At 48.6% G+C, this 26,843-nt stretch overlaps 1 protein-coding gene across 2 annotated transcripts in view; it reads left to right on the forward strand.

The window, feature by feature from the left end:
- AACS (acetoacetyl-CoA synthetase) overlaps positions 1-26,843 on the forward strand; it is a 341,576-nt gene that overhangs the window by 17,634 nt on the left and 297,099 nt on the right. Inside the window, exons 1-3 of one of the 2 annotated variants that reach the window (XM_069620121.1) lie at positions 12,539-12,578; positions 20,497-20,600; positions 24,076-24,196. In XM_069620121.1, the coding sequence (XP_069476222.1) occupies positions 12,554-12,578; positions 20,497-20,600; positions 24,076-24,196 (250 nt within the window). In that variant the 5' untranslated portion in view covers positions 12,539-12,553. Of the gene's footprint in view, positions 1-12,538; positions 12,579-20,496; positions 20,601-24,075; positions 24,197-26,843 lie in introns of those variants that run through there. The other variant, XM_069620120.1, reaches the window with a different exon arrangement.

Raw genomic sequence — 26,843 nt, forward strand, 5'->3', positions numbered from 1 at the left:
ATTTGGCTGTACTGGGCCTTGTGTCATTGTTACCGTGCAAGTGCAGGGAATAATGTCGTGCAGGGGAGCGAGGTGTGATGGGACCGGGATGGGAGGGGATGTAGTGCAGGGGGAGGGAGCCTCAAGGGGCTGGCCAAGTGGTGATGGGAGCCACATGGGCAGGTGCAAATGGTGAAAGGGGGAGGGGAGAACAGTGCAAAGGATGGGGAGGTCCAGATTCAGGATAGTCCAGGGAAGGCTGTCCATGGGCCAGTGCTAGTAAGGGAATGGGCTGGCGCCAGTGTGACTCATGGGGCACTAGGCCACTGACAGCCTTGTGTATGAGGCAGAGTGTCTTGACATTGGTCCTTGCAGTCATAGGGAGCCAGTGGAGGGGTTCCAGGGCTGGAGGGAAGTGGTCCTAGGACTTGAGGCCTAGGTTGATTCATACGGCATTATTCTGGGTTTGTTTGACGGGCAAAGGGGCATAAGAGGTAGATTGAGGGAGAGGCTATTGCTCTTGTCAAGGGTAGCGGGAACCAGAGCTCTGGAGGCATTGGGCTTCTGGGGGTAGGTAAGGTAAGGGAGGGTGCCTATGGGGTTGTGATGCTCTTGCCATGGTCCATGATGTGCAGAGGAGTGGTGTGGGATGAGCCAAAGGTAACTCCAAGGTCTGTAGCCTCTCAGAGGGGGGAAGGGAGGGGGCGCATAGAGGGTGGCTAGAAAGTGGAGGGTAACAGCGCAGGCGTCACAATGAGGACCTTCTCTGTCTCAGTGACATTAAGGCAGGGAACGTTATCAGGGCACGTAGCATGATTAGCAGTCAGGCACTCGTATGAGAGAGGATGGAGAGGAGTAGAGGATGGAAGATTGAAGTTGAGCGGTGTGTCCTCAGCATTAGCTGAAGGCAGACGTTGTATAACCATACTGAGCCATGATCTGCTTCTCCCTCGTGCCACTTGGATATACCGTACACACAATTGGTAACTGTATATATGTATATACTCCTTGCTTTTCTTTTATTATTATTGTGTATATGCCATGTATATATTTTATTGTCTGCAACTAAGCTTTGCAAATTCCTGTATCTGCTGCGCCTTGTTACCCTAGGGTATTCTGGCACATTACAAATAATAAACAAACAAACAAACAAACACACATTACACTGGGAGTGGGGTGCAATGGTGGTGGTCGAGTTGGCCAGAGGGGCAAGGTAGATGTTGGGGAGCCATGGCGATTGAATGGGCCCTGAGGGACGCCGCAGGTGGAGAGTCAGGTGGAGGTGAGGGAAGGACACTATTGCATTTGGGGGTGTTGGTCTGACAGGTAGGCAGTCAACCATGCCAGGGTCAGGTCCGTCAGGGCGCATTTGATGCATGTGAGTGTGTCACAGGGGAAGATTGCTTGCAGTGCATGCATGCTGCTTTGGAGGGAGTGAGCCTCGTGTATGTGTTGCTTCTCATGTCATCATGTCTGGTTCATTGTACACTTTGTGGGTTGGATGTGGTTTGGTGTCATGTAGTTGGGCATGTCTTTGTTTGTTGTACGCTGCATTTTCATGCCCACTGTGATTGTTTTGGTGTGGCACGTTATACTCACTACCCTCTGCAGGTGTCCCTGCACCAGCCTCCGCCGCTCCCACTCCCTCGATCCCTTCAAGGTGCAGCACACTGCTGCATTTGTCCTCCCATGGCATGAGTTAAATTGGTGAGGTGGTCTGACCGCCAGTGGCCAGGCATTCCTTACGGTGGGCCGACATCAGATTGCAGACCCTCAGGCGGACGTCATCCCACCGATTGCGGCATTTGTGTACTATGCAGGGTACGGGTCCCACGGATGACCCCTTCTGCACCGGTGAGTTTGTGTACTACACCGGTGGTCCGTCGCAAACAGCTCACCAGCATGTTATACAATGCTGTCTGTCAGGATGGTTAGCTCCTGCTCGGAAAAGCCTGGCTTCCGCTGCCGTCTTTCAGGGATCCGAGATGCCATGCCTGCTAGTGAGATGCTGGTGTCTGCATGCCCAGATGGCAACATGAATTGGGTGATTTTCAATGGATTATGTTTTCCAAAATGGCCACCGGCGAACTTCCATCTCCGGCGATTACGTTGTTTCCAGTGCCAGTGTTTCATGAGTGACATGCCATAAATGATGCAGCCGGCATTGTTGCTGGCAGGGCCACCGATTTCACCCAGCAATTACGTTGTTTCTGTTATGCTGGTTGCACCGTTTCCGGCATGTCGGAATGCGTGCCTCCACGATGTTGTGATATGCCTGTAATTCCCTGATTATGGTAGCCAGAAACAGTGCCACTGGATCTATGGAATCACCTGCAAAATACTGGCTCATTTGTAATGAGGGCCAGTGTGTTACATTCGCCATTTCATTTGCACAAACAAGACCTTTCTTTGAGTACTCACAGTTCCATCTGTTCCGAAGTTCGGAAAAGGGTAACACCCCTAGAATTTTGGGGACACAATGTCCAGATAACTTTCATATCCAAGGCTCTGTTTTAAATCCTGGTATTTCCTTCCTCTGACGCTACTTAAGATGTCGACCAGGGTTCCACTTACTTCGCTATACATAAGGGTTTAATTAATCCATTTGTTTACCCCATGGCCAATCAGTTGGGGTTCTTGCAGCACTCCCTAAAGCCCAATGAATTGAAGGCATCCCTGAAGTGTCTCATCCATGCCAGAGAACAACCTCCCTCCTGGCATAGAATGTCTTCGAGTGCCGATCTATACGCACCGATGTTAGGCAGAATGATATGCAGTGGGAACACCACACACAATTAAGACTACAAGTGACAGTACAATTTCACCTTTGATACAAGCCTGTACTACACAGTAAAGTGGTAGCGATGGCTGAGAAGCCAGACTTATCTCAAGAGTAAAGTGAGCAGTATCAGAAGTTACACAAAGGACAGCAATTACTATGATTCAAACAAACACTGACTCAAGGTTTCTAAGTAAAAGAATATACATTTATTTACACATCAGTTGTAAAACATTTCACTCAAGTAAAGCAGTTGAAACATCACACTCTTAATACACTACACCACACCCAATAGATTCTGGACAAGTTAGGCTCAAAATGAAGTGTGAGCAAAATGTCACTCCAGCAATTTAAAAGGGAGGGAAAGACAAAGTTAGACAAAAAATGAATAACACCAGCAGGTAAGTAAGCAGGGCAATCTATAAAGAGGAACTACAGTGATGGTATCAAATCAAAAAAGCTTAGGGCCAAAGTCAATAGGACAAAAGTCTTTTGCTCAATATCACACGGTTCAGGGTAGTTCGTGGTTAAGTCTTTGCCAAGAGTTCGAGACGAAGTTGGTCAACAGAAAAGTTAGTTTAAAGAATAGAGAAGACCAAAAAGAAACGGCCAATAAACCCAGTTAGAACCGTATAAAAATGTATATGGTCTAGCAGATTTAAGTTTGAGGCTACCAAAATAGCCTAAAACAATACCAGGGTTATTTAAGATAACCGCAGTAGGGAAAATAGGGTAGTTCCCACTGTCACCAGCCTAGTCTTAATGAAAAGGGAGCGAAACAATGCTCCAAGAGAAACAGACAAAAAGGGGTAAGTATTAACCCTTTCCAGTACTTTATGTAAGATAGTTTGTAGTGGGTCTGTGGATTTAAACAGACTGATAAAGTCAATGGCAATTTATCATGTTCTGGAGACAGTAGTCAGTCCCAGAAAATGGAGTCTGAGTTGGGAAGTCTAAAAACAACCCTGTGTCACTGCACTGAAGGTGCTGTGTAACACACATTAAAAAGATGATGCCAATGGAGTAGGTGAGGCTTCACAGTCTTATGAACACAAGAAAATGTTAAATACACACAGCAAAACACATGTAAGAGTGGGAAAAAAGGCTCACACTCTGACAAGGTGAAAAAATAAATCCAAGAAATCCACCAAAGCTGCTGAGGGACTCAGTAGGTAAGGGAAATTAGCCACTCCCCCTAACAACCGAGCCCTGGAGAAGACCATACCCTGACCCAATAAAGTAAGGGTTTTGACCTACATAAAGAGTCAATTCTCCACACATCTACCTCTAGGAAGAGAGGTATATTAGCAGTACTACTAGGGAGCCCCAGAACATTTTAATAAGTTCATTTTCACTTATGGTTAGTCTGCTGCAATTAGTTCCTCGCCATAACTCGGCCCCATATAGTGCCGTTTATCTAGCCGGGGCAGAATATGCTTTCCAGGATACTTTTACCGCCCCATTGCCATAGTCCCGGGCAAACTTTACAATGGCGCCACTATAGCGGTTATGTGTGATAACTGCCTTGGGAATCCGGGTGGTCCAATTGCATTTATCTACAAATCGAACACCGATTTCAACCGTTGGAAAGGTGATCCTAAGGACATGTAAGCCAGGGACCCAGAGCGTATGCTAAATAACTTGGACATACACATCCATAATTCGGATCCCTCTCATACCGTTTATTCGGTCGGATCACTCCTTCATTGTACGCAAGGTGCAATTACCGGTACTCCAGCAGCAAAATCATAGAATCTCGAAACAAGTTTGTAGTAGGAAATTTCAGAAAATAAATATCCCAGAGCTGGCCATATGTCTCGAAGAACCTATGAACCTGACAACTGATCAGGATTCTTCTGATCTTAGTGGGATCATATAAAGCCCATTTGCAAGCCTTTGTGGCTAGAACTGTCCCTTTGAAAGTTACAAATATAAATGACCGCCCGAATCATCAGAATTGATTTACCCCAGGATTGACGTTGCTTAAGCAAGCGAAAAGCAGGATGAGCGTATTTGTTCAAAATAAAAAACTGACGAAAACAAAGAGGCTTGGAAATGAATTGAGAACGAATACACAATGAGAATCACCGAGTCAAAGAAAAACTATTATGATCAACAAATAAACAGGGCAGATAATTAAACAAGGAGACTCTTTGAATTTTTAAACATGTAGGGAAAACCCAGCATCCTCAAAAGGTGTTTTGTGCCAAAAAAGGAAGATTGTGCTAAAATTCAGAAGTCCTTCGCTGATAAAATTGCTATAGCACATAATAAAAGCAGTCATTTTTTAACAAAAGGCGTTTATTATCACAGATAGACCCAGGAAAGACGGAGGGCCATTCAGTCTGTGGAGTGCTGTTTGAGTTTTGTCCCATCTCGGTTATTGAAATGGAAACGTTTCTAAAGGACATGCATCCTACTGATTGCCCCGGAGACAATTATTCTGGAAAATGGGAACATTTTTGCTCCATTGCTTAGGAGATTCGTGAATGCATTTGTTTCTCCTCGGATCAATTCCATCCATTATTAAGGAAGTTGTGATAACTCCTCTAGTAAAAAAAACGTGGATTGGATCCCAAGGAAGCTGCCAATCTTAGGCCAATTATGAATACTCTCTTCCTGCTTAAAATAATGGATTAAGTGGCCACAGCTCAGTTATAAGAACATATGCAAGCTTATGAACTTCTACATATGAAACAACCGGGGTTCCGACTGAACCATGGAACGGAGAGCGCTCTTCTCGACTTACGAACACAAATGCTGACTGCCTTGGAAAGGAGTAGTACAAGGCCACTGATACTTCTCGTATCAGCGCCCTTTGACCTGCTTGATCACAAAAGGCTACTCAACACTTTGGCAGATACTGGTAACTGCTCCCAGAATGTGATCAAGTGGATGTACACTTTCCTCAGGGGCCGGTAATCTCGTATTTGTTGGGGGCATGCCACATCAGAACCATCCCAGATCTTCCATGGGGTACCACAAGGTGCTTCCCTGTCTCCATCGTTGTTCAATCTCTACATCAAACCACCGTGTGTCAAAATGGAAGAAATCGGCCTACAGTTCACCAATTATGCTGGTGATATGCAGCTGGTTATGGAGCTCGGTGGCGATCATGATTTAGACCAGGAAAAATGTAATCAAGTGTATAAGGCTATTAAAGACTGGATGACAGCTAATTGGCTCTGCATGAATAGTGCAAAAACCGAGTTGATGACTTATGGGTCTAAACAAGCCAGGACAAATCTGTGCCAAGCCTACAATGAGTTTTAAATTGAAGGTTGTCGAATCACAGTGGTCGACAAGGTAAAAACTCTAGGTATCTACATGGAAGCTTCTTTGAATGCGGATGCGCGCGTGAATTATGTGGTAAATAACTCAAATTATTACCAAAAGGTTTGTGGCAGATAAGTCCATTAATCTTTAAAAAAAAACTGTGAAACGCTGGCCGGGCTATCATATTACCAAGACTTGATTACTGTAACTCCCTTTTAGGAGTGGCGAGCAAAGAATGTTTAGGGAGAATGCAGAAAATCCTGAATGACACAGTACGTATCGTCTGCAATATCTCCATCAGAGAACCAGTATCCAGAGCCCAGAAAGAAACAAGGTTCGAAGTCCCAACACATCTCAATGATTCCTGGCTCGCAGGCCAGTTTTGTTACAGCATTACATCACAATGACGTCACAACCTGGGCCCCTCTCCAGGAAACCTATCGCCATCTGGGATTGGGTGTTGAGTGATAGTACCCCTATAGTGGACCCTATACATGTTAGTCTGCTGGCTCTCGTATGTCAGGTGGTTGGCCTGGTCCTTCGCCCATTACTACTTCTACACAATGTTTCAGTGTGAGGGTCTTACCATTGGTTCTTGCCCGTTGCTACCCACCCCTAGGATACTGAACTGTGGTTAGCTAGAACTGACGTCCTCTGGCCTGGGACCCGAAATTATTCCCAGCTCTCAGTGTACCTGTAAAGACTGGTAGGGGGTGTCTGTACTTCCGCTCTCTATATGGTAGAGGAGAGGCACAGAGGACCCCAGCCAAGATTCTCTATTATTGGTAACGTAGTCGAGAAATCAAGGCCTAGCTTCTCAGGAGGTGATGCAGGCTGGTTCTTAAGTACAGTGTAGTCCACGAACCCCCACAAAGGAATGTCCACACACTGTAATACTGAAAACACAGTCTTTATATAATTAATATTCGAAGGTATGTACACAATCACAATAACGCACTTTGTACTCGGAAATCAACAATGATAAATATATACATTTCTAAAGTGGTACCACCAATGTTATCAAATCTCATTAAAGTGCATCAACTATACGGTTAAAATGTCTCACAGATCAATAACGTGGAAATCAGCAATAGAGGTAGGAAGGAACGCAAGATGGTTGAAACAATAGGCAGAATGCTGACCCCTACCGGTAGGCACAATTCTGTGTGGAGATCCCCCCCCACCTGGGCAACCTGTAAATAAAGATATATAGCACAAGCCCAGTCCATATGTTCAATAGTCTTATTTCCTCTTACTAAGGTTTTACCCCCCCAATGTACCTGGTGGAGTAGAGTTCTTCGAAGATGCGTCGACCGATCCTTCTTGAGTGACTCCCTTTAAAGCAGGAGCCACGGATCGTCGAGAGGCGTCGAGGAACTCGGCGTTCGGTGTCAGCAGGGCTTCAAGGTCAAGCTTCAGTTACTCCAGTTACTCGTCGTAGTGGACTTCAGCTTCTGAACAGTTTCCAGTGGTGAGAGGTCCCCAGATATACTATTCGGTCTCTCATCCACACTGCTAGGTCACACTCAGCAGCCAATCATCCAGAAGGGCATTCATGCAGTCAGTCAGCCAACAAGGCACGCAGTGCATTCAGGCCATCCTTCTCCCGCTCAGACACTCAGAACAAGGAATGTGGATAGGGACAAGTACCCAGCCATTCAACACTACACACTGCATTCAGGCCAGTTTCGGGCAGGGCTGTCTCAGTCTTTGTCTCTCATGCCAGAAACCAGATAACCACAACAAGAAGTGCATATTGGTCACACACTCCATTCACCCAGGTCGCACCCACAGGAGGTACCCACAACATACATCACCGGGAAGGCACCAGCTAGTCTGGCCGGGCCTTCACAACACCACCATATATGGCACTTCCACCCAACAGCCAGTCAGGGGGAAGGGACAGAGTCAGGGCTTCCCAGGACTTTGGAAAAACAAGGTAATAGGTAATACACAATAAAAAGCAGTAAAGGACAAGGATACGGAGGCCCTGTCCCTCCGATGCATTTCCAGCATCACAGTACCTTCTCAAGGTAATACTAGAGACTATGGGCCTCATTACGAGCATGGCGGTAGCCGTGCAGTATGGCAGGCACGGCTACCGCCATGCTCGCTACCGCCACCGCCACCCGCGATTGGGCAATAACCGCCCCATTACGAGTTGAATGGGCCGGTAATTGCCCATTCGCGGGTGGCGGTATTGCCGGGCTTCCGATCCCCATTCTGCCCCCTAGGGCAGAATGAGGGTTGTGGAGCATGGTTGCACCGGCACCGTTGATAACGGTGCTGGTGCAATTACGAGTTCTGCTCGCGGGTGCTGCACAGCCCGCCAGGTAAGACCTGACGGGCTGTCAGGAACCCGCCAGCAGAACTCGTAATGCGGCGGAATGGTATGAACGGTGCTGGTGCCTTACTGGTACCATTCATACCGTATCCGCCAACGTTATAATGATGCTCTATGTGTCTGCATTTTAACTTGTGTGTAACACCATAGTCTGTGAGAGTGCCCGTTCACATCGTGCAATACTTGCCTCACGTTGAAACATCTTTGTTGCAAGCTTCTGTCTGGCGGCGTGAGATTGCTCCTCTTTCCCAGTGCCGGTTTCGAGTCATCATCCGAGTTGGGCGGGTCACGTGTTCTGAGAATGTGATTTTGAGCTCTGCAGCTCAGAATTACTCTTAATTATGAAGAATTATTTGTATTTGGTGAGGCTGGTGTTACTGTAGTTCAAGGAATGGAACGTCACTTGTATCTGGTGGCATTGGCAGCTGGCCCGTCTCAAACGGTTGCTCTCTCGTTCAGTCTGAATTCTGTTCAGCTCAGCTCTTACTGAGAAGTTTGTGGCCCACTGTGATTTTCCTAAGCCATGGCATGACTTCTACATGTTCGTGTTATTCTATAACTTACATATTTTAGTGATACATGGCTCTGTCAGTCCCATAGGTGCTCCTGCAGTTCCATAAGGTTATTTGCATATAAGCGTCTGCAAGCTTTTACACCGGATCTTTTGCTTCTTGCGGCTTCAGCGTTGCTGCCGTTAAGCTAATGACAAAATAATAGAGCAAAGACAGTATGGGCCTCATTACGACCCTGGAAGTAACCATGGCGCTATTAGTGCCATGGTTGCCTCCAAAAGCTTACCGAAACCGCCATGGTGAAAGGAGCAATTACCGCCCTATTCCAAGGTTGGCGAGGACGGTAATTCCCCATTCACCATGGCCCTTCCCATTCCCATTTTAGCCCCCATAGGGTTGCGGTACCGTTATTGCCTCTAAAGTCCCTTTGCGGGTCACGTTCTTAACGGCTGGTTTTACCAGCAATTAATGGAAGAACCGCAAAGGGAAATCGTAATAGGGCGGTAAGGGATTACAGGTACCGGTGCCCTTACCGGTACCAGTAATCCCTTACCGCCAGGGTCGTAATGAGGCCCTATATATATGTACCTGTCCTCTAATTTATAGAACTGTTCCACATGTGTTCTTCATGTATTCGGGCGCGTGTTTGTGTCCCGATGTGCGGATGGCATGTGTGCTTCCTGTCTAACGCTGCTATGTCGTGGTGTCTCTAATGACATCAAGGGTGGCTTCTTGGTGCTTTAATCGATACTGTCAATTGAAGTCTCCTTAGTTGCAGCCTGAGGCTCTTCATCCATTCTGGATAACGTTTGCACTGCTGCTGGGCTGACTTGGCTGAGTGGGTACCTTTCGACATATTTGTCTATTATAGGAGCACTAGGGAGTGGCCCAAAATAGTATGGGCGATCGCGGCATCTTGGTTCTTCTTCCGGGCCATGTATTTTATGGGAGGGGGAGCAGGGGTGGGATTCGTCCATCCCTCTTCATTATGGTGGGACATAAATATTTATTTGGAGATGCCACTATCTACTTGAAAGAAAAATATGAATTTTACAACCCTCGCCGCACCCTGCAGTCTTGTGATGTACAACAGCTCACAATGCCGCATTTTAAACGAGCCAGAGGGAATGGTAGATCATTCCCAATACGGGCTGCCCAGGTGTGGAATGAACTCCCAATGGAACTACTAAGGGAAAAATGGCACTGTACGTTTAGACAACATGTGAAAACTCTTGTGTTTGTGTAGAATAGTCACCCTCTTTATGATGTCCTGTTGCTGTCTTCTTGTCTTGTGTTTCTGTATGCGCCCTGATAACTAAGGGCTTTGGCGCTCTAGAAATATACATACATACATACATACAGAGATTGCCCGCTGGGAATCCCATCACCCAAATCATGTACAAAGGAATAACACAAACACAAGCGAGGACAAGAAACGTAACAGAAATATCCAGGGAAAGAACAGGAAGTCAAAGCGAGCAAGGTTCAATGCAGAGAACGAGAAGAACGTGTCATGCCTGCGCCAGGGGCGCATACATTGGCAATCAATATGGACAAATTGTTATTCATTTATCTACAGAAAACTCCTGGATCAACCGCTATTCACTATTTGGACTTTATTTCCCATTTGCAAAACTTTGGTGCCTTTTTATTTTTCCCAGAAAACTACACTTACCATAATGCACTTGGCTATAACCATCCATTCCTGGCTATTCCTATTTTTTTTCATCAGAACTACAATCCCCAGAAGCCCTAGGGATTTGCTCTGCTTCCACCAGCTCAGGAACAGAGAGGGAGGTGGCCGATTGTCTGCAGGTGTGCTGAGCCAGGTGCAACCAATTAGCCTGCTTCTGTGCTGGGCTGGGCTGGGCAGTATAAAGGCTGCTGCCTGCGAGAGCTCAGACTCTTGCATTGAGTGTCCTTCCCGCACCTTATTTGCTTCGAGCTACAAACTTTGTCATCTGTTTCCTGAGTTCACCTGCTCTTTGTTCCAGTGCCTTGGTGGGCTCCTGCCTTGCAGTCTACTACACCCTGCTGCCTACAGCCCTAGCCTTTTGGGTTCCCTGTCTCAGCCCTGCTCTTCCAGGCTCCTGCCTTGCAGCTGATCACGCTCTGCTGCCTTTCAGCCTCCGCCCTTGCCCTGCCGGGCTCTCCACATTGCAGCCGATCACGCTCTGCTGTCTTCCAGCCTCCGCCCTTGCCCTGCCGGGCTCTCCACATTGCAGCCGATCACGCTCTGCTGCCTTCCAACCTCCGCCCTTGCCCTGCCGGGCTCTCCACATTGCAGCCGATCACGCTCTGCTGCCTTCCAGCCTCCGCCCTTGCCCTGCCGGGCTCTCTACATTGCAGCTGATCACGCTCTGCTGCTTTCCAGCCTCAGCCCCTGTCCTCTGGGCTCCCTCCTCCACAGCCTGCCTCACTCCGGCTGCTCACTCCGGCTGCCTACAGCCCTTGTCCTCTGGGCTCCCTGCTCCGCAGCCTGGCTCACTCTGGCTGCCTACAGCCCTTGTCCTCTGGGCTCCCTGCTCCGCAGACTGGCTCACTCCGGCTGCCTACAGCCCTTGTCCTCTGGGCTCCCTGCTCCGCAGACTGGCTCACTCCGGCTGCCTACAGCCCTTGTCCTCTGGGCTCCCTGCTCTGCAGACTGCCTCACTCCGGCTGCCTACAGCCCTTGTTCTCTGGGCTCCCTGCTCTGCAGCCTGCCTCACTCCGGCTGCCTACAGACCTTGTCCTCTGGGCTTCCTACTTTGCAGCTGATCACGCCCCGCTGCTTACTACCTACCTTTTTCCGCTGGGTTCTCGGCCTAGCAGCCCTCTACAGTCCTCTGCAACCTTCTACGGTCAGCGTCCCTGCCCCTCAGGGCTCACTCCTTGCTGCCCGGTCCTTCTGGGTTCCTTGCCGTGCAGCCTGCTTTACTCTGCTGCCCTAAGCCTTTTCCCTCTGGGCTCTCTACCTTACAGCGCTGCTCCTGTGGGCTTGCTCATTGCTTTCATGCTCCTCTGAGCTCTCAACCTTGTTCCTTACTGTCCTCTGCTATCCTATCCTGTTACACGACTTTCCCTTCATTTCCTTCTGCTAGTTTGCTATCAACCTCCTTTTCCTGGATTTGTCTGTAAGTATCTTCTCTTGTCCTGTTTGTAGACCCTTTTGTACAGAGCTTGTCTGTTGGTTCCCATCAGTCAACCTCTGCCCCTTCCCTTGTCTCGTTTCTACATTGCAGACACCCATAGCTGCTGTTCCAAGCCATGAGCAAACAGCGTTGGCCTCTGTTGTAGCAAACTGTGCAGAAGGCTTGAGTATTTCCTAAGGTTCGTGGAATAATCTTTTCCTATATCTGCATACACCCCAAGAGGGAATTCATTCTGTACCTTTCCTTGCTACTCTTGCCTACTCTTCGTTCTCTTTCCTTTCCTCTGTGTGTGTGTGCTTCTCTGTCCACTTGATTTAGGCACAACCACCCAAACCCTTTTTGGGTGTCCTGTGCCACTCTTAATAGAGTGCCATCCCTGACAGAACGAGCATAATCAAGAAGATAGGAATCTAAGCACAATGGTAGAGGACACTGGAACTGCAGACTGGAAACCAAGGCCCGGAATCGAGGTACAGCGAGCTGAACTGTAGCCCGGTAACAAGAAAACTAAGGACTGAGACTCTGTACTGGGATGACAAGGGCAGCACTGCAGACAGGTAACAAGGAAACTCAGAACTGCAATCTAGGAAACTAAAGGCAATAACAACACAGAGTACAGGAAGGGAAGAGAGGCCTGCAAGCAGGGGAGCAGGGCAGGAACCACAGGGCTGCAGGGTAGGCGGTAGGAGAAAGTAGTCCCAATAACAGGGCTGCAGGGCAAGGATAAAAGCCCGGTGCTCCTGCAAGTAGCTGCCTAAATACACACCCTGTGCTGAGGCAGGCTCGTTAGCAGCACCCGGAGCTCCACATCGGAAGGTATTCTGCCTCCTCCCTTTCTGGACCTGGGAAAGAGAAAGCAGCACTGTTCTGTAGGGCTTCTGGGGGTTGTAGTTCTAATACTGCTGCTTTGGAATAGTCAGGTATTCGGCAGGGCAGAGTATGGTGATGAATGTCAAGCCCCAATTAGTCCACAATGGGTGCCAATTGGCGTTCCAGTGCCACGGTCGTGACTCTATATATTGAGTTTCATCTGTCAGGTCACTAGGTTCAGCCTCACTTTCTTGTTCTGCAAACAATGCATTTAGTCGTAATTAACGAATGGGTTTAAATACATAATTTTTTTTTTCAAGTTGTGTTATAGGTAGGCACACAAGTCAGACCCTTTTGTACAGTGTTGTTTTCCTTAATAATCCAACCCTACTTGATAAATGAATTACTAGGGGCCTTATTAGTCGCGTATTGAGGCTTTCTGCTGCCCTAGGCCCAATGAGTGCATGCACCCCCCAACTTTACTCCACCTCTGCCAGACTCCGCAGCATCACCAGATTCCACCCCTTCAACAAGCTCTGTCCACGTTGTCCAAACCATACCCCTTCCCCTCCATTCTGTCCCCCATTTTGGCTCCATAACATTATAAGGACGTTTTGAAGGGGGCAGGTATTAGAACGTTATTGCTTCCTCTGGGCCTCATTACACGGTAGGCGGTAAACCATAGCACCATGGTTGCCGCCGGTACCATACCGGTACCACCATGGAGGAAAGGGGAATAACCACCCCATTCCAAGGTTGGCGGGTCGGTAATTCCCCCTTCCTCCATGGCCCTTCCCCATTCCCATTTTTGCCCCATAGGGCATAATGGGAATGGGGAAGGAGCTAATTAAGGTACCGCAAATTGCGGTACCGTAATTAGCACCAAGGTCCCTTTGCGGGTCCCAACTTTAACGGCTGGTCTACACCAGCCGTTAAGGTCGGGTCCCGCAAAGGGACCTCGTAGTAAGGTGGTAAGGGTTTACTGGTACCGGTGCCCTTACCGGTACTGGTAAACCCTTACCACCTACCGTGTAATGAGGCCCTCTGTATTAATTCAAACCTGTCATCTTCTATGTTATGTTAGTTGAAAGAGTGCTTTCAGATCCGGCTTCCCAGGATTTGGAGAAGGCAGTGTGTTCTACAGTTGAGTGCACTAGCAGTAATTGTTATGGCTAATTGTCTACTTTCGGTTAAGTCCGAAAACAATCATTTGGAGGAAGTGATAAGAACATAAGCTGTTCACTAACGGGACACAAGTGAGAGAAGGTTGGAATGAGGAATTTTGGTTTCAGCGCTAATATCTGGTTTATCTCACAAATTGCCTGCTGTTACTCTATGAGAAGCACCTAGACTGGTCTGTAATATTAATCCCCTCCTCCCGCAGTGCAACCCCCACAAAAGAGATTTTATTTCTATCGTGTTTGTACACAAGTGTTTCAGAGTGCGACAAGGCAAGGGAAGAGAGCAGGGGAGAAGAAAACAACGATGTTACTAGGCCCAGTGACAAGTGCATGGGAGAGGGGGAGGGTAAAAGTGCATGGAAGGGGGGAGAAGTGGAGAGTGCGGAGCAAAGGAGAAACAGATAAATAATAATAAATAAATAATAAAGGCAACAAGCAGTGGTAGTGCAGGCAGTAATTGGCAAGTGCTGGGTTTAAGGTAGCAGACAGGGTAGGTCTGATAAATGCAGGAAGAAAAAAGGGGGGACTGTATGTGTACAGATACAGACCCCAGTGCAAGGGGTGTCCCGGAGGCAGTGCCAGACGGTGGCAGGGTGAGCAGGTGCCTGGGCCCAGAGGACAGAGGGTGGCCAGGTGCACAGTGCCAAGAGAGAACAGATCAGCAGGGGAGAGAGGGAGCGAAGGCAGAAGCAAAGAGCAAGGTCTTGAGGTGCTTCTGGAACCGGCGATGGTTCTCCTCAAGTTTGAGACTGGCAGGGAGGCTGTTCCAGAGGGAGGCCCCAGCCGAAGACAGAGATCTACCCCCAGCTCCTTTCTTTGAAAACGACTGACCCTGAGGGAGTTAGAGGAGCGAAGAGCTCGAGAGTGGAGGTATTTGCAGAGGGCTAGCTGAAGGTATTTTGGACCCAGGCCCCAGGAAGCCTTGTGGACAATGCAGAGGGTTTTGAATTTAATCCTTGCATCCACTGGGAGACAATGGAGAGATTTCAGAGATGGAGAGAAACGATCCCAGGGCTTGAGGCCAAGGACAAGTCTTGCAGTCCTGTTCTGGATTAGTTGCAGAGGGCGGAGAGTAGAGGCAGGTAGATTTAGAAAAAGGCTGTTACAATAGTCCAACCGAGAGAGAACCAGAGCTTGGGAGACCATGAACTTCTGGGGGAAGGAGAGGAAAGGCAGAGTACCTCTGGGGAGGTGCAGCAGGAAGTTTGACTTTTTAGAGACATCAGAGATGTGGCGGATAAGGAAAGGGTGGAGTTAAAGTTGACCCTGAGGTTATTGGCCTCGCAGGTGGGGGTAGGAGGAGGGCCAAGGGAGGCCGGTCAGAGAGTGAGGGTAAAGAATGGTGAAGGTGTGCCGATGAGGAGGATCTCCGTCTTGCTGCCCCCCAGTCTCCCCAGTGCTATTCATGCTTTCCATAAGCCCCACCCCTGAACATTTCACTGCTGTCCCTTCCCCCACCCCTTACTAGAATGATAAACCGGCACCTACCTGTTACCTGCTTGCCTATTTTCTGTCACCCATAACTGGGCACAACACTGCCCGTCCCTTTCCTCCCCAGTGATAACAGCACCTTTCTTTTTCTTTTTTTTGCTGACTCTTAACTCCAATATCGCAAAAAATACCCCCAAAATTAATAAATTGTAAACCTGAACCAATGTCCCCCACGATGCATAAACCAACCTGGGCCCTATGGCCCTAAGCCTCTTGTCACCACCTTCTTCCTGACTCCCCCACCTGCTGTCTCTCTCCCCTCTACCGTCCTTCTCTCTTCTTTTCAAACCATCTTGCCAGCTAGTCTCCCCCCCCCCCCCCCCCCCGCCCCGCACAACCTCTTCCTCAGTACCGTAGCGGGAAAGTCCAAACCTGCACCTTTAGCGGCACCCTGGAAACACCTTCCCAGACCACCTGAGCTTGCAACCCGTAAACTAATCACCCTTTCCATTCCCAACTCACCCACACAGATATCCTCCTGTCCTAAACCTTCACTTGCTCCCCTTCACCCGGGCCAGCCTGCCCACCAGCCCTCCACTGTCGCCAACGCAATTTCCCTCGGACCCTGAGGGCCCCATCGATGTTTCGCATACATCTTGCTAGTCTAGAAAATGAAGAGCACTGAAGGTAATGTGGTGGCAAGGTAATAAGCATGTTTGCAAAAGTCACCCACCAAGGGTTACCCCCACAGACAGTATGCTATCTCCACAATGACACAGCAAATGTTATCGTGATCACCCTCTATACTTTGCCATATTCATCACCTCAACCATAACATGTGCCCGCTCTCCTCCCTTTCCAATGCACTGTAATCAGTTTTCTCCTAGACCTTTCAAGTTTGCTTTGTTTAGGGGTCTCAGGGCCATGTACAACGTGATCCTGCATGGGTACTCCCTTGTCATCCTTCAAGCCCGTCAATACCAATGGCTGCCCTGCTCCTTGCCATGCACCACGGGTCGTATGCGCACCCTCTCTCCATGCAGTTTAATTCCCTCTCCACACCTCACGTAGTACCTTCACATCCCTCCTCCTTTGCCAATGCAGCCCATGCCCGCCCTTGCAATGCTTCCTCTGCCCACTGCTCTCCCAATGCACCAGCGGCCGTCCGTGCATTCTCTGTCCATGCACTTAAATACGCACACCTTGCTACCTCACGTAGCACCTCCGCATTCCTCGTCCACGCGGGATGTCGCCCTGCATGCTGTATGCCTTGGGTCACCACATGCCAGCCCCCCTCACCACTTCCTCTCTTAAACCCTGAAACCCTAGTGTCCTTTTCCCTGTCTGCCAATGCACCTTCCCTTCCCTTCCCTGCTCCCCTTGTTGCCCACTGGAGCACCCTTCCGTCCATTCCGACCACACTGGTCCTCCTCACACCACCTTCCCGCTCCTACCACCTCATTCATGTGAAAGAAATTAAGACCTCTCTCCACTGCGTTGCATTGTGGGGCGTACACCCGCTCGCTGTGGGGCGTACACTCGCTCGCTGTGGGGCGTACACCCGCTCGCTGTGGGGCATACACCCGCTTGCTGTTGAAGTCACTGTTGCAGGGGAGCCGTCCAAACTCCCTCCCAAATCTTCTGCGGGTGAAGGTGCCCTGACCGATTCCCCTCACCTTTGCTTCCGACCCCAGGGACGTCCAGTTCCCCTTCTGCCACAGCTCTCGTGGTGGTCCGCCTTAGTCGCTCCCACAACTGCTGCTCGCTGTGGTTGATGGCAACCCGCCAAATACCCTCGCCCTTTTAGACCACCTTGGGGCCATATTGAGCCCTCTCCTACCCTGCCACCATCCAGCGAACCCACCACTCCCAACCCATGGAACCAATTGTTTGGCACTCGCCCCATCACCCAGCCTGCCCTCCCACTTCAGACACTGCTACCCTACCTCCCATCGCCCCCAACTCCCCCAATACTTCCCTGTTGGCCCCAAACCCCCAAGGACCTCCGCTAACTCTCATGGTGAACCGTCCAGGCTTCTCCCGTGTCACTGCTCGATGAGGACAGCGTCACATGCATCCCTCCCACTCCCCCAACTCATCCCTGCCTCCCCTATGCCTGCCCCTCCCACATATGAGACAACCCCCTATTTATGAACCCCCACTTTCCCCACCTTATGCCCTCATATCCCCCTGCATGTCATCCCCCCAAGACTCCCTCCTACCTGGTGGTCAACCCCTCCCCCCAGACCTCTCAAAAAACCCTGGTGGCTTGGCCCCCTCCTAACAAAGCCAGGCGCCGCACCCAGGAAACAAACACTGGAGGCACCCAGAAGCCAAAAAGCCAGAAAAGGGGGCAAGGGGGCAGAAAGGGCTCCGAAAATTACCACCAAATTGCATATCCCTGCACCACTATCTACCCTCTAAATAATACCTATAATCCCCACAATCATTATTTGTTTGCTCCACCCCCCTTCCCCCTGGAGCTTCCCCACTTCCCATTAAGTAATTCTGCCACCTTACTTCCAAAAAGGAGGGGGGGGGGCATAAAAAGACCAACGCATGGCCCCGCCCCCAACCGGGCAAAACCGGCACAGCACCAAAAGGGGCCCTATGGCCCCTGCCGGCCTCATGCTCACTGCGCTGCTGCCCAGCTGGCAGTGTGTCCAGCCCCTCGCTGGTACTCTGGCCCCCCAAGAAATAAAACTTCCCCAGGAAGGCTGACAGGGCTCGGCTCCCCACCAGGACCAGCCTCCCAAGACCCCAACAGTCAGTAAGCTCATCCGAGGATGGAGACAAAACCCCTCGCTGGTCCCCCCTCCCACCCTGACCAAAAACCTTTGCCCACCACAGCGGCAGGGCCGGCGAAGGTCCATGCAAACCGAAATGGTGTCAACGCCTACTGTTCCAGAACCTTCGCTGGAACCCCTATAAATAGAGTAAGGGAGCGCTCTGCACCCCCGCGTGGCTCGCTGGCCTGGGTGCAGCGCCCAAATCTCCCCGTGGGCAATGTGTAACGCGTGCTGCTCCCCAGGACCCCCCATGTCACTCAATTCCGCCCACTGGGCCAGTTGAGTCTAGGATTTTGTGCTTTCGCACTCATTCCTTCTGGCCTCATTACCACTGGTGGCGTGGAGTCCTCAGCTGGGAAGGTCTCCGTCTGAACCTTCGTTCACAACGAGAAGTGGATCTCCCTTCTAAATGTGTGTTCCTGCAGTTCTTTATGGAGAGGCCCTGTGGCTGTCCTTCCATGAGAACTCTCGCTCGCCTAGACGTTATTTTAGTATTTATTTAGTTGGCTGGGTAGATAATTCGGTATTAGCATAATTGACCTAAAAACATTTGATCGAATTTTTTGGCAATTTTTTCGGTCAAATCTAATTAAATATGTATATGGGGCTGGGTGAGGGGAAGTGCAGGGGAGGCTGCGGGGGTCACCCATGCATTTTAGACTGAAAAAAGGTTGAATAAATGTTTTAGGTCAAATAGACCCAAACCGATAATTCTCATAGGCTGTACATGCACCCATAGTGCCAACTGTGTTCTTTAGTAATGCTCAAATTGTCCTTAGTGGCATGTCCTGAGTAGCACCCGGGGGCACCCGGGGGCATTTGGAGCCTCAAGTTGTCCTTAGTGGCTTGTCCTGAGTAGCGCCCGGGGGCATTTGGAGCCTCAAGTTGTCCTTAGTGGCTTGTCCTGAGTAACGCCCGGGGGCATTTGGAGCCTCAAGTTGTCCTTAGTGGCATGTCCTGAGTAGCGCCCGGGGGCATTTGGAGCCTCAGGTTGTCCTTAGTGGCTTGTCCTGAGTAGCGCCCGGGGGCATTTGGAGCCTCAAGTTGTCCTTAGTGGCTTGTCCTGAGTAGCGCCCGGGGGCATTTGGAGCCTCAAGTTGTCCTTAGTGGCATGTCCTGAGTAGCGCCCCGGGGCATTTGGAGCCTCAAGTTGCCTTAGTGGCATGTCCTGAGTAGCGCCCGGGGGCATTTGGAGCCTCAAGTTGTCCTTAGTGGCATGTCCTGAGTAGCGCCCGGGGGCATTTAGAGCCTCAAGTTGTCCTTAGTGTCATGTCCTGAGTAGCGCCCGGGGGCATTTGGGGCGGAGGGCGTATTTCTATGCATACACTGAGCTGTAGGACATCTATACGGGCCTGGTGTGCAGAAGTAGCACCACTGTGAGGTGGGAGGCTCCCTGAGTTCACCTCCCATTGCCAGCCCGCGCCTTACCACAACATCTTCGTATCCATGCCGCTCACGCCTATGTGGAACGCAGAATCAGCTTGCTGCTTAGTGTGGAACGCAGAATCAGCCTGCTGCTTAGTGTGGAACGCAGAATCAGCTTGCTGCTTAGTGTGGAACGCAGAATCAGCCTGCTGTTCAGTGTGGAACGCAGAATCAGCTTGCTGTTAGTGTGGAAAGCAGAAACAGGCTGCTGTTCAGTGTGGAGCGCAGAATCAGCCTGCTGCTTAGTGTGGAACGCAGAATCAGCCTGCTGCTTAGTGTGGAACGCAGAATCAGCCTGCTGTTCAGTGTGGAACGCAGAATCAGCCTGCTGTTCCTTGTGGAACGCAGAATCAGCCTACTGTTCAGTGTGGAACGCAGAATCAGCCTGCTGTTTAGTGTGGAACGCATCTCCCAGAGGACTACAGTGAATTGATGTCTGCTATGAAGAGGTGTAGTACTCTCCCTTTTATGCTATGTATGCTGGTGTACGGAGTGCCCGGGGGCATGCATGAAATCCTGCAGGGGAGTGCTGGGTGAGCACTCAGTAGGAGTGATAGTTGGTGAGATGGCTGGTGTGTGGATGGACAAGCAGTTGTTCCCATGTGTACTTACCTGACCTTCATAATTACCTGTGGATCAAGCGTGGTGGATAACGTTAAAGAACTAGGACATTTCAGCCTGTCCAAGAAGCGCTATAAACTCCTCAGCTCTCTCCTCCAGCCAGCAAAGGTCCATTGGGCCACACTCACTCATGTATATGTATGCCTTTGCCCTACAGCTGTGTACGTGATTGCACTCTCTGGTGAGCACCTTGTGATGGAACCGTTTGTGTTTTTCAGCCAACTACAATGAGTTGTACCAGTGGTCTGTGGAACACTACCCCGAGTTCTGGGCTGAGTTTTGGAACTTCAGTGGAATTGTGTCCTCATGTCTATACGATGAGGTGAGTTAAGCCTTATCTGTTCCTCGCGTGCACCGCAGCCAGTACTTGCAATGGTGGGGGGGTGGAGAGTGTTTTTGTCTGTTTACCCATTGTCGCCCTTGGAGTCTCTTGGTGCAAGTCCTCTTTCCTTTCTATTATCTTTCTGTGGATCTGTTTGCTTAACATCCCCTCATCTTACCACTGTCCATGACCCCCCTGTCAGTCTCTTTGGGTCTATCGTTAAGCCTTTTTCTTCATCCCTCACTCTGTGTCCCACTGTTTCTCCGGGACTCACTAGGTCCCTACGTTTACATTCTCTGTTAGTCTTTCTCTGGGTCTCTTACTCTTTAACGTTTCATGAGATTTTCACTCTCTACGCCCTTTTTACTCTTTGGGGTGGGAATTGGGGAGCCCCATGTCAAGGCTGTTCTTCAACCAGAAAACCACACCGTGCGCTCATACACACGCACATGCATTTGCAAACATTGTGACGGATTGCCATTTGGTGAGGTCGTAGGAGCGATGTCTTTTTTGATTTGTATTAATTTAATAAAATGTTGTGGGTAATTCCATCTCTGATAGCACATCTGCCGATCGCATTCCAATTTCGCAAGCTCCATGCCAAAAGCATATTGTGTATCTGTTTCCGGCTGCATGTGTATCCTGATTTGCAGCACCTGCCCTACCAGTTGCACAGAGCAGGTTCAGAGGACACATGTGCCAATTTGACAGCTGGAGTGACAGCCAAGTCTCATTAAGACATTTAGTCCTGTTCCAAAATCCTATAATTCTAAGCCATACCTGAGGTATGGTATGGTGGAAATTGATCTCATCATTATTATAGCCACAGCAATTTGATATCACACACGTCAGCTCCTGTGAGCCAGCACAAGCTATTGAGGTGATGTGTATTCAGGCCAGACAGGCTGAGCCTGCCAAAGGACAGGACGGGAACCTGAATGTCCATGCCTCTTCTTTGATCTCTTGTGAGGGTAGGTAATACCCTCCGCCAGAGACAGCCAGCTACCAGGCAGCTGACATGGGTCCAGGCATCAAAGGAGCACACCCATTCAAAGGGAGTAGCCTCACAACAGGGTTGTGCTTTCACAAAGGCTTTTAATCTCAGTGAGAAGGGAAGGGGTAAGGTTAGAATAAGCAGGAGGGCTCTGTACGGTAAAGGAAGTCTTACACCATCTTCCTCTCTCCCGCCTTCCTGTCCCCTTCTCTACCTCCTTCTCTACCTCTGGCGCAAAGCACTTTGGGTGTGATGTCAGAAGGGCAAAGTCCACTACTTTCAAGAACAGTGATTGGACCACTAAGCCAGGCTAGCTTTAGTCCAATAACCTGTGGACATTTACCTTTAAAGAAGGGGTCTCCCACCACTTCTTTGATTCACTCTGGAAGAGCACCTGAGAAGGATTCATTGGACCTCCTTTGGGAGTGTTGTACTTTCCAAAGCCCTCAACCTTTGAGGTGAAGAAGGAGCAGTCTAAGGAAGCAGAAAGCTCTTTCCCCTACACATTCCCATGGCATTCTGGGGATGACTGTTGCTGTGGACTAGGACCTTCCACTCTGCACCAGAATCTCCTGAATCTGTGCGAATAGACCCTAACCTGACCAATCCTGTCCTTGAGCACCTGAAATAGGTCTCACAGCCTGGAGGATGGGTCAGCGAAGTCTGCCCGCCTGATGCTGGATAAACTGCCGTTCGGCGCCGAGGGATCCTGCTGGAGCTGCTTTCTGGCGTTCCTCCAAATCTTCGAAGAAGGTCCTGCATCTTGAGCCTGCTCAACGCTGCATTGTGCCCTTGCTTTTCTCGTACCTTGCTCAACTCATATCAACCGCTCGATGCCCAGACCCAACGCGAACCACTGGTGACTCAAACAGGGGTTCTACCATGACTTACCTACCAGCCTTCGAACTGCTTTTTTGCCAAACCGCACACTGGAGCAACATTATCACTGATAACTGATAACAACTCGCTGCCAGCTGACTTGAAACACTGGAGCATCACTCATCGACCCTTCCCGGTGTGGAAAACCTGACTCGACCCAGCGCAATCTCTAACAGATCCTGGTGAGCACCCCGCCCTGCTTTGCGAACGTTGTCTTTGAACTGCACAGAGCCACCGCATTCGGCCCTGCTCGACGCCAGCTTGCTGCTAGGACACACGATCCACTGTACCCAAACTGAGCTTGATCCACTTGACCACTGCTCAAAGGCGGGGTTTACACCATTGACACGCCAAAGAACTGAAAAAGGGTACTGTGGACCCATAACTGCCCCCTCTGCACATTGTGGGCCCCAGACACTGGTTAGGTCACTTAAGCACCTTTTTCACCCAAGAAACATATCCTTTTTAAGAACATTTTGGTTTACTTGCCTTACACCCCTGATTCATTACTCTGAGTGCTGCATTGTGCTCTCCTTTCTTATTTTCTGTTCTTTCCTCAGGGGTAGTCTTTTTTTTATTTAGTTAGTTTTGCAGATGGTGTGTTTTATTAAAGTATATTGATTTTTACAGAACCATGATTGGACATTCCCTTTATTTGGGACTGCTTACTTTGCTGTTTGGGTGGCTACTGAATGACATTCACACCCCTCCTAAAAGCACAGCCTTCCCTAGGATCATATTCCAGGAAAAGGCAAAGGAGGTATATCTCTTAACTGTGCCTGTTTTATCTTTATGGTTGTGTTGGCTCTTGGTTTGTAGCAGTGCAAGGGCTGAGTGGGGGTTTTAGCCTCTGCTCCCCCTTGTACTTCTTCAGGGCTGACCTCCAAGGTGGCTCATCCAGAAAATGCCCTTATAAGACTACGTCCGTGTCAGCCATTTTGTCCATGAAGGGCTGGTTTGCTAATTTTATGGCAATAATTGGGTCGGGTGAAGGAAGTCCCAGGTCTGACTGTGGGACACTATGCGGGATTTAACCAGTAGAGCACTTTTAACCCATCAGGTGAGAATGCGTACACTGAGCCCTTGGTATATCCTGTACCTGAGGGTCCAACAACCCCCCCACCCTGAGGGACTCAGGGTCTTTCATGGGTGTATCTGTCACACTGGCATCCCTGAGGAGGCCTCCACTTAGGACTCCTCAGGGACACTAGAGCACTGTGCTTCCCTACCACTTGCAAAGGGCATATCTTTGCTGAAGTCTTACCCTGCTGCGCACACGAGGGCTCTGAATGCTGCATTGTATGAAGATATCATGGCATTACATACACACACGTTTAAAATCTGTTTAAATCAACTATAAGCTGATACACCTTGTGTGCATTGTGTGATCCCTGATTTTTATGTTATGTCAAAGTAGATGCATGGCACCGCAGCATGCATTGCCCAGTTAACTTGCCTGTGATGCTTTGTGGCCTAGCATTACGCCTGCCAGTGACTGCTTGCTATAGAAGCCTGCGTGAGGGCGTGGGCGCGTGGCGGCGTGGCCGGAGATTGAGGCAGATGGGGATCCATGTTTACGATTGGTTGATTTTGCACCTGCAGGTGGTTGATCGCTCCATGGGTATTGAGAAGGCTCCTGAGTGGTTTAAAGGCAGCCGCTTAAACTACGCCGAGAACCTTCTGAAGCATAAGGAGAATGACAAGGTTGCCATCTACGCCGCAAGTAAGTCCTCCACCAATCTTCCGTGGCTTATTAGGGAATTACCCCGTTTGGTTGCATACAAATGTGGCCGTATCCCATTTTTCAGCGACATTTTATTTCTGCAAAAGTATCGGTGGTAGGTTGGGGCTAGATATATAGAAAGGCGGGGTGAAGGGTAGGTGATGATTGATCGCACCCCGCCCCCATTTTGTGGTAAACTGGTAAAAATAAATTGCCAGAATGGGGATCCAACCAGATTTATTCAACCAAACATCATGGATCCGTTTTGTGGGCGATTAGAGAGACTTAAACTTTAAAGGGAGGCAGATGGGGAAACCTGACCGGACCCCAATGCCCTGGCTTGGCACTTCTCTTCCTTCATCCACCCCAACAGGGTGAGAATTGTCTGGGTGGGATCCGATAAGTGTGCAAAAAACACTGTTTTCCAAAAGACTGAGACTTCCTCTAAGTATAATTTTATTTTTTAAATGTATTTTTTTATTTGTGTCAATTGTACAAATTGTACATTTACAAAACCTTTTATAACAATTCATAACAAAAATCTATGCGCATCATCACATTTTCCTAAAATTAAACCGGAACAGTATGCTATACAACATTACACTCATAAATTCTTAATTTAAAAAGAAAAGAAAATGGGAATTTAAAATAAAAACCTTACAGAAAACTCAATCACAATGCTTATCCTCCTTAATTTAATTGATCACGTTTCATTAACATATGTTATTTGAATCAGAGATTCCTTGCTTCGTCACTTTGTCAATCTCAACGAAGAGATCGATTAACATTTTTACCAATTAATGACACTTGACAAGTCGCCATTAACCGATACCACAGATCAAAAGTCACAACGGTGATGATGAGTGAATGAATCGTTTAAAATAGTTCATTCTCTGGTTATTAAATTTGGGACATTACACCACCAAATGTAACAGGGACTCAATCATATTCAAATCACACATTCTGCATCGTCTCAGCTCACATGGTACTCCCAGTTTAGGGCTGCAACCTCCAGGGTTGGAAAGCAGTTTAACCGAAATTTTAAATACCAGTCATGATACTTTGAGCTAGGAAATTTTACAAAATTAGTTCTTAACTTAGTGGGGAGTGAATGCAGTAATTCTTTACCCTCGTAAAGATATAGGCGACTCAGATCCAATAGATCACTGTGTTTATCCCATTGTTGAATTTTTTTCTTGAATTTTATTTTGGACTCAGAGCCATCCAGACCCAGTATGTTTGTGAACTTATCGCCTCTCATTTTTAGATTTTTCATGAATGGATTTGTATTTTTCGAAAAGAGAATATTCAGGTGGTACCCCAATGTGTTCTCTCCGGATCTACCCAAAGAATAAATCGGAGACAGAGTCTTGCTAACATACTGTGACCACCAGGATGTTAGGCCTAGCTCAAGTCTGATGACACTTATAGTTCCGAGATGGGGAGACCCAACACTTGTTTTGGGATTTTTCCTTCCAAAACATCGAAGCATCTCCTATCTTTAATGTGCATCAATTTGCATCCGTAAAGAACAATGGGCGAAACTTTGACCCTATAACATTCTATTATCGGAAACAGAGTATGCATACAATTTGCTTTTTATCCTTTTCATCAAGGAAAAAGAGGAGATTTTTTCATCTATTTTGGATAGTTCCTTCTCCCTTTGTTTCTTCACCCCAATCTCGTAGTCTAGATATCAAATTGAGTCGACTCGCTGTATGGTTGCATTGTTCAATTTCCACACATATTTCTTGGGGGTGCTAACCATTACGTATGATTTAGTGGCGTTTATTTGTAGAGTTCTCCGTCAAGTACGGATTGACCACATAAAGTTGACGCTGGAGGCGGGCAGGAGTGTATTCCATTAATAGGATGTCGTCCGCATACACGATACAATTTAATTTAAATCCCAACCACATTGGCACAAATCCTCCCCACTCTTCGTTGCGTCCCAAAGGTTTGCTATATAGTAATTGAAAAGAGTGGGGGCGACTACACACCCCTGCTGGACTCCTTTGGTCAACAAAGTTTTTCTTGATAGATTTCCCAGAGCATTAAGTCTGACTATAGTAGATTTGTTGTAGTAGAGTAGCTGAAGCATAGCCAATAAGGCCGGATAAATACTGTTTTTCAACATTTTAGACCACAGTCTGTTGATGTCAACATTATTGAATGCGGAGGGGAGATCGATTGCTGCTACATATGTTTTTCCCTGAATAAGATCCTACATCGGAAAGACAGGCTTTAAGGGCTAAACCACTCGTGATAGTTCCAACCACCTTCCTGTATTCTGTCTGTAGTGGGTATAGTAGATGAATTTATTTTCCGCCCACTGTTGTAATTCTTTTAGCACCAAATTAGCAAAAACCTTTGAAGAAGAATCAAGAAGTGAGAATGACCGGTAGCAGGAGAGGTCAGTACGATTCCCTTTTTTAAAGATTGGTACTAAGATTGAACCTGACCAAGACCTGGGAGAGATGTGGTCACTCATAATGTGCGTAAACAAGTGGAACAGATTGTCCACCCATAGTACGGGATTATTGAAGGGGAGGGGCTGGTTCATCCCATTATTCAATGGAAACATGGTAGGCGTTCTGGTAGAACCAGAACACAGAACACGATGATGTCACTGTTTACCATGAAATGT

Source organism: Ambystoma mexicanum, chromosome 10 (assembly GCF_040938575.1).
Source record: "Ambystoma mexicanum isolate Mex_15411 chromosome 10, UKY_AmexF1_1, whole genome shotgun sequence".
Lineage (NCBI taxonomy): Eukaryota > Metazoa > Chordata > Amphibia > Caudata > Ambystomatidae > Ambystoma > Ambystoma mexicanum.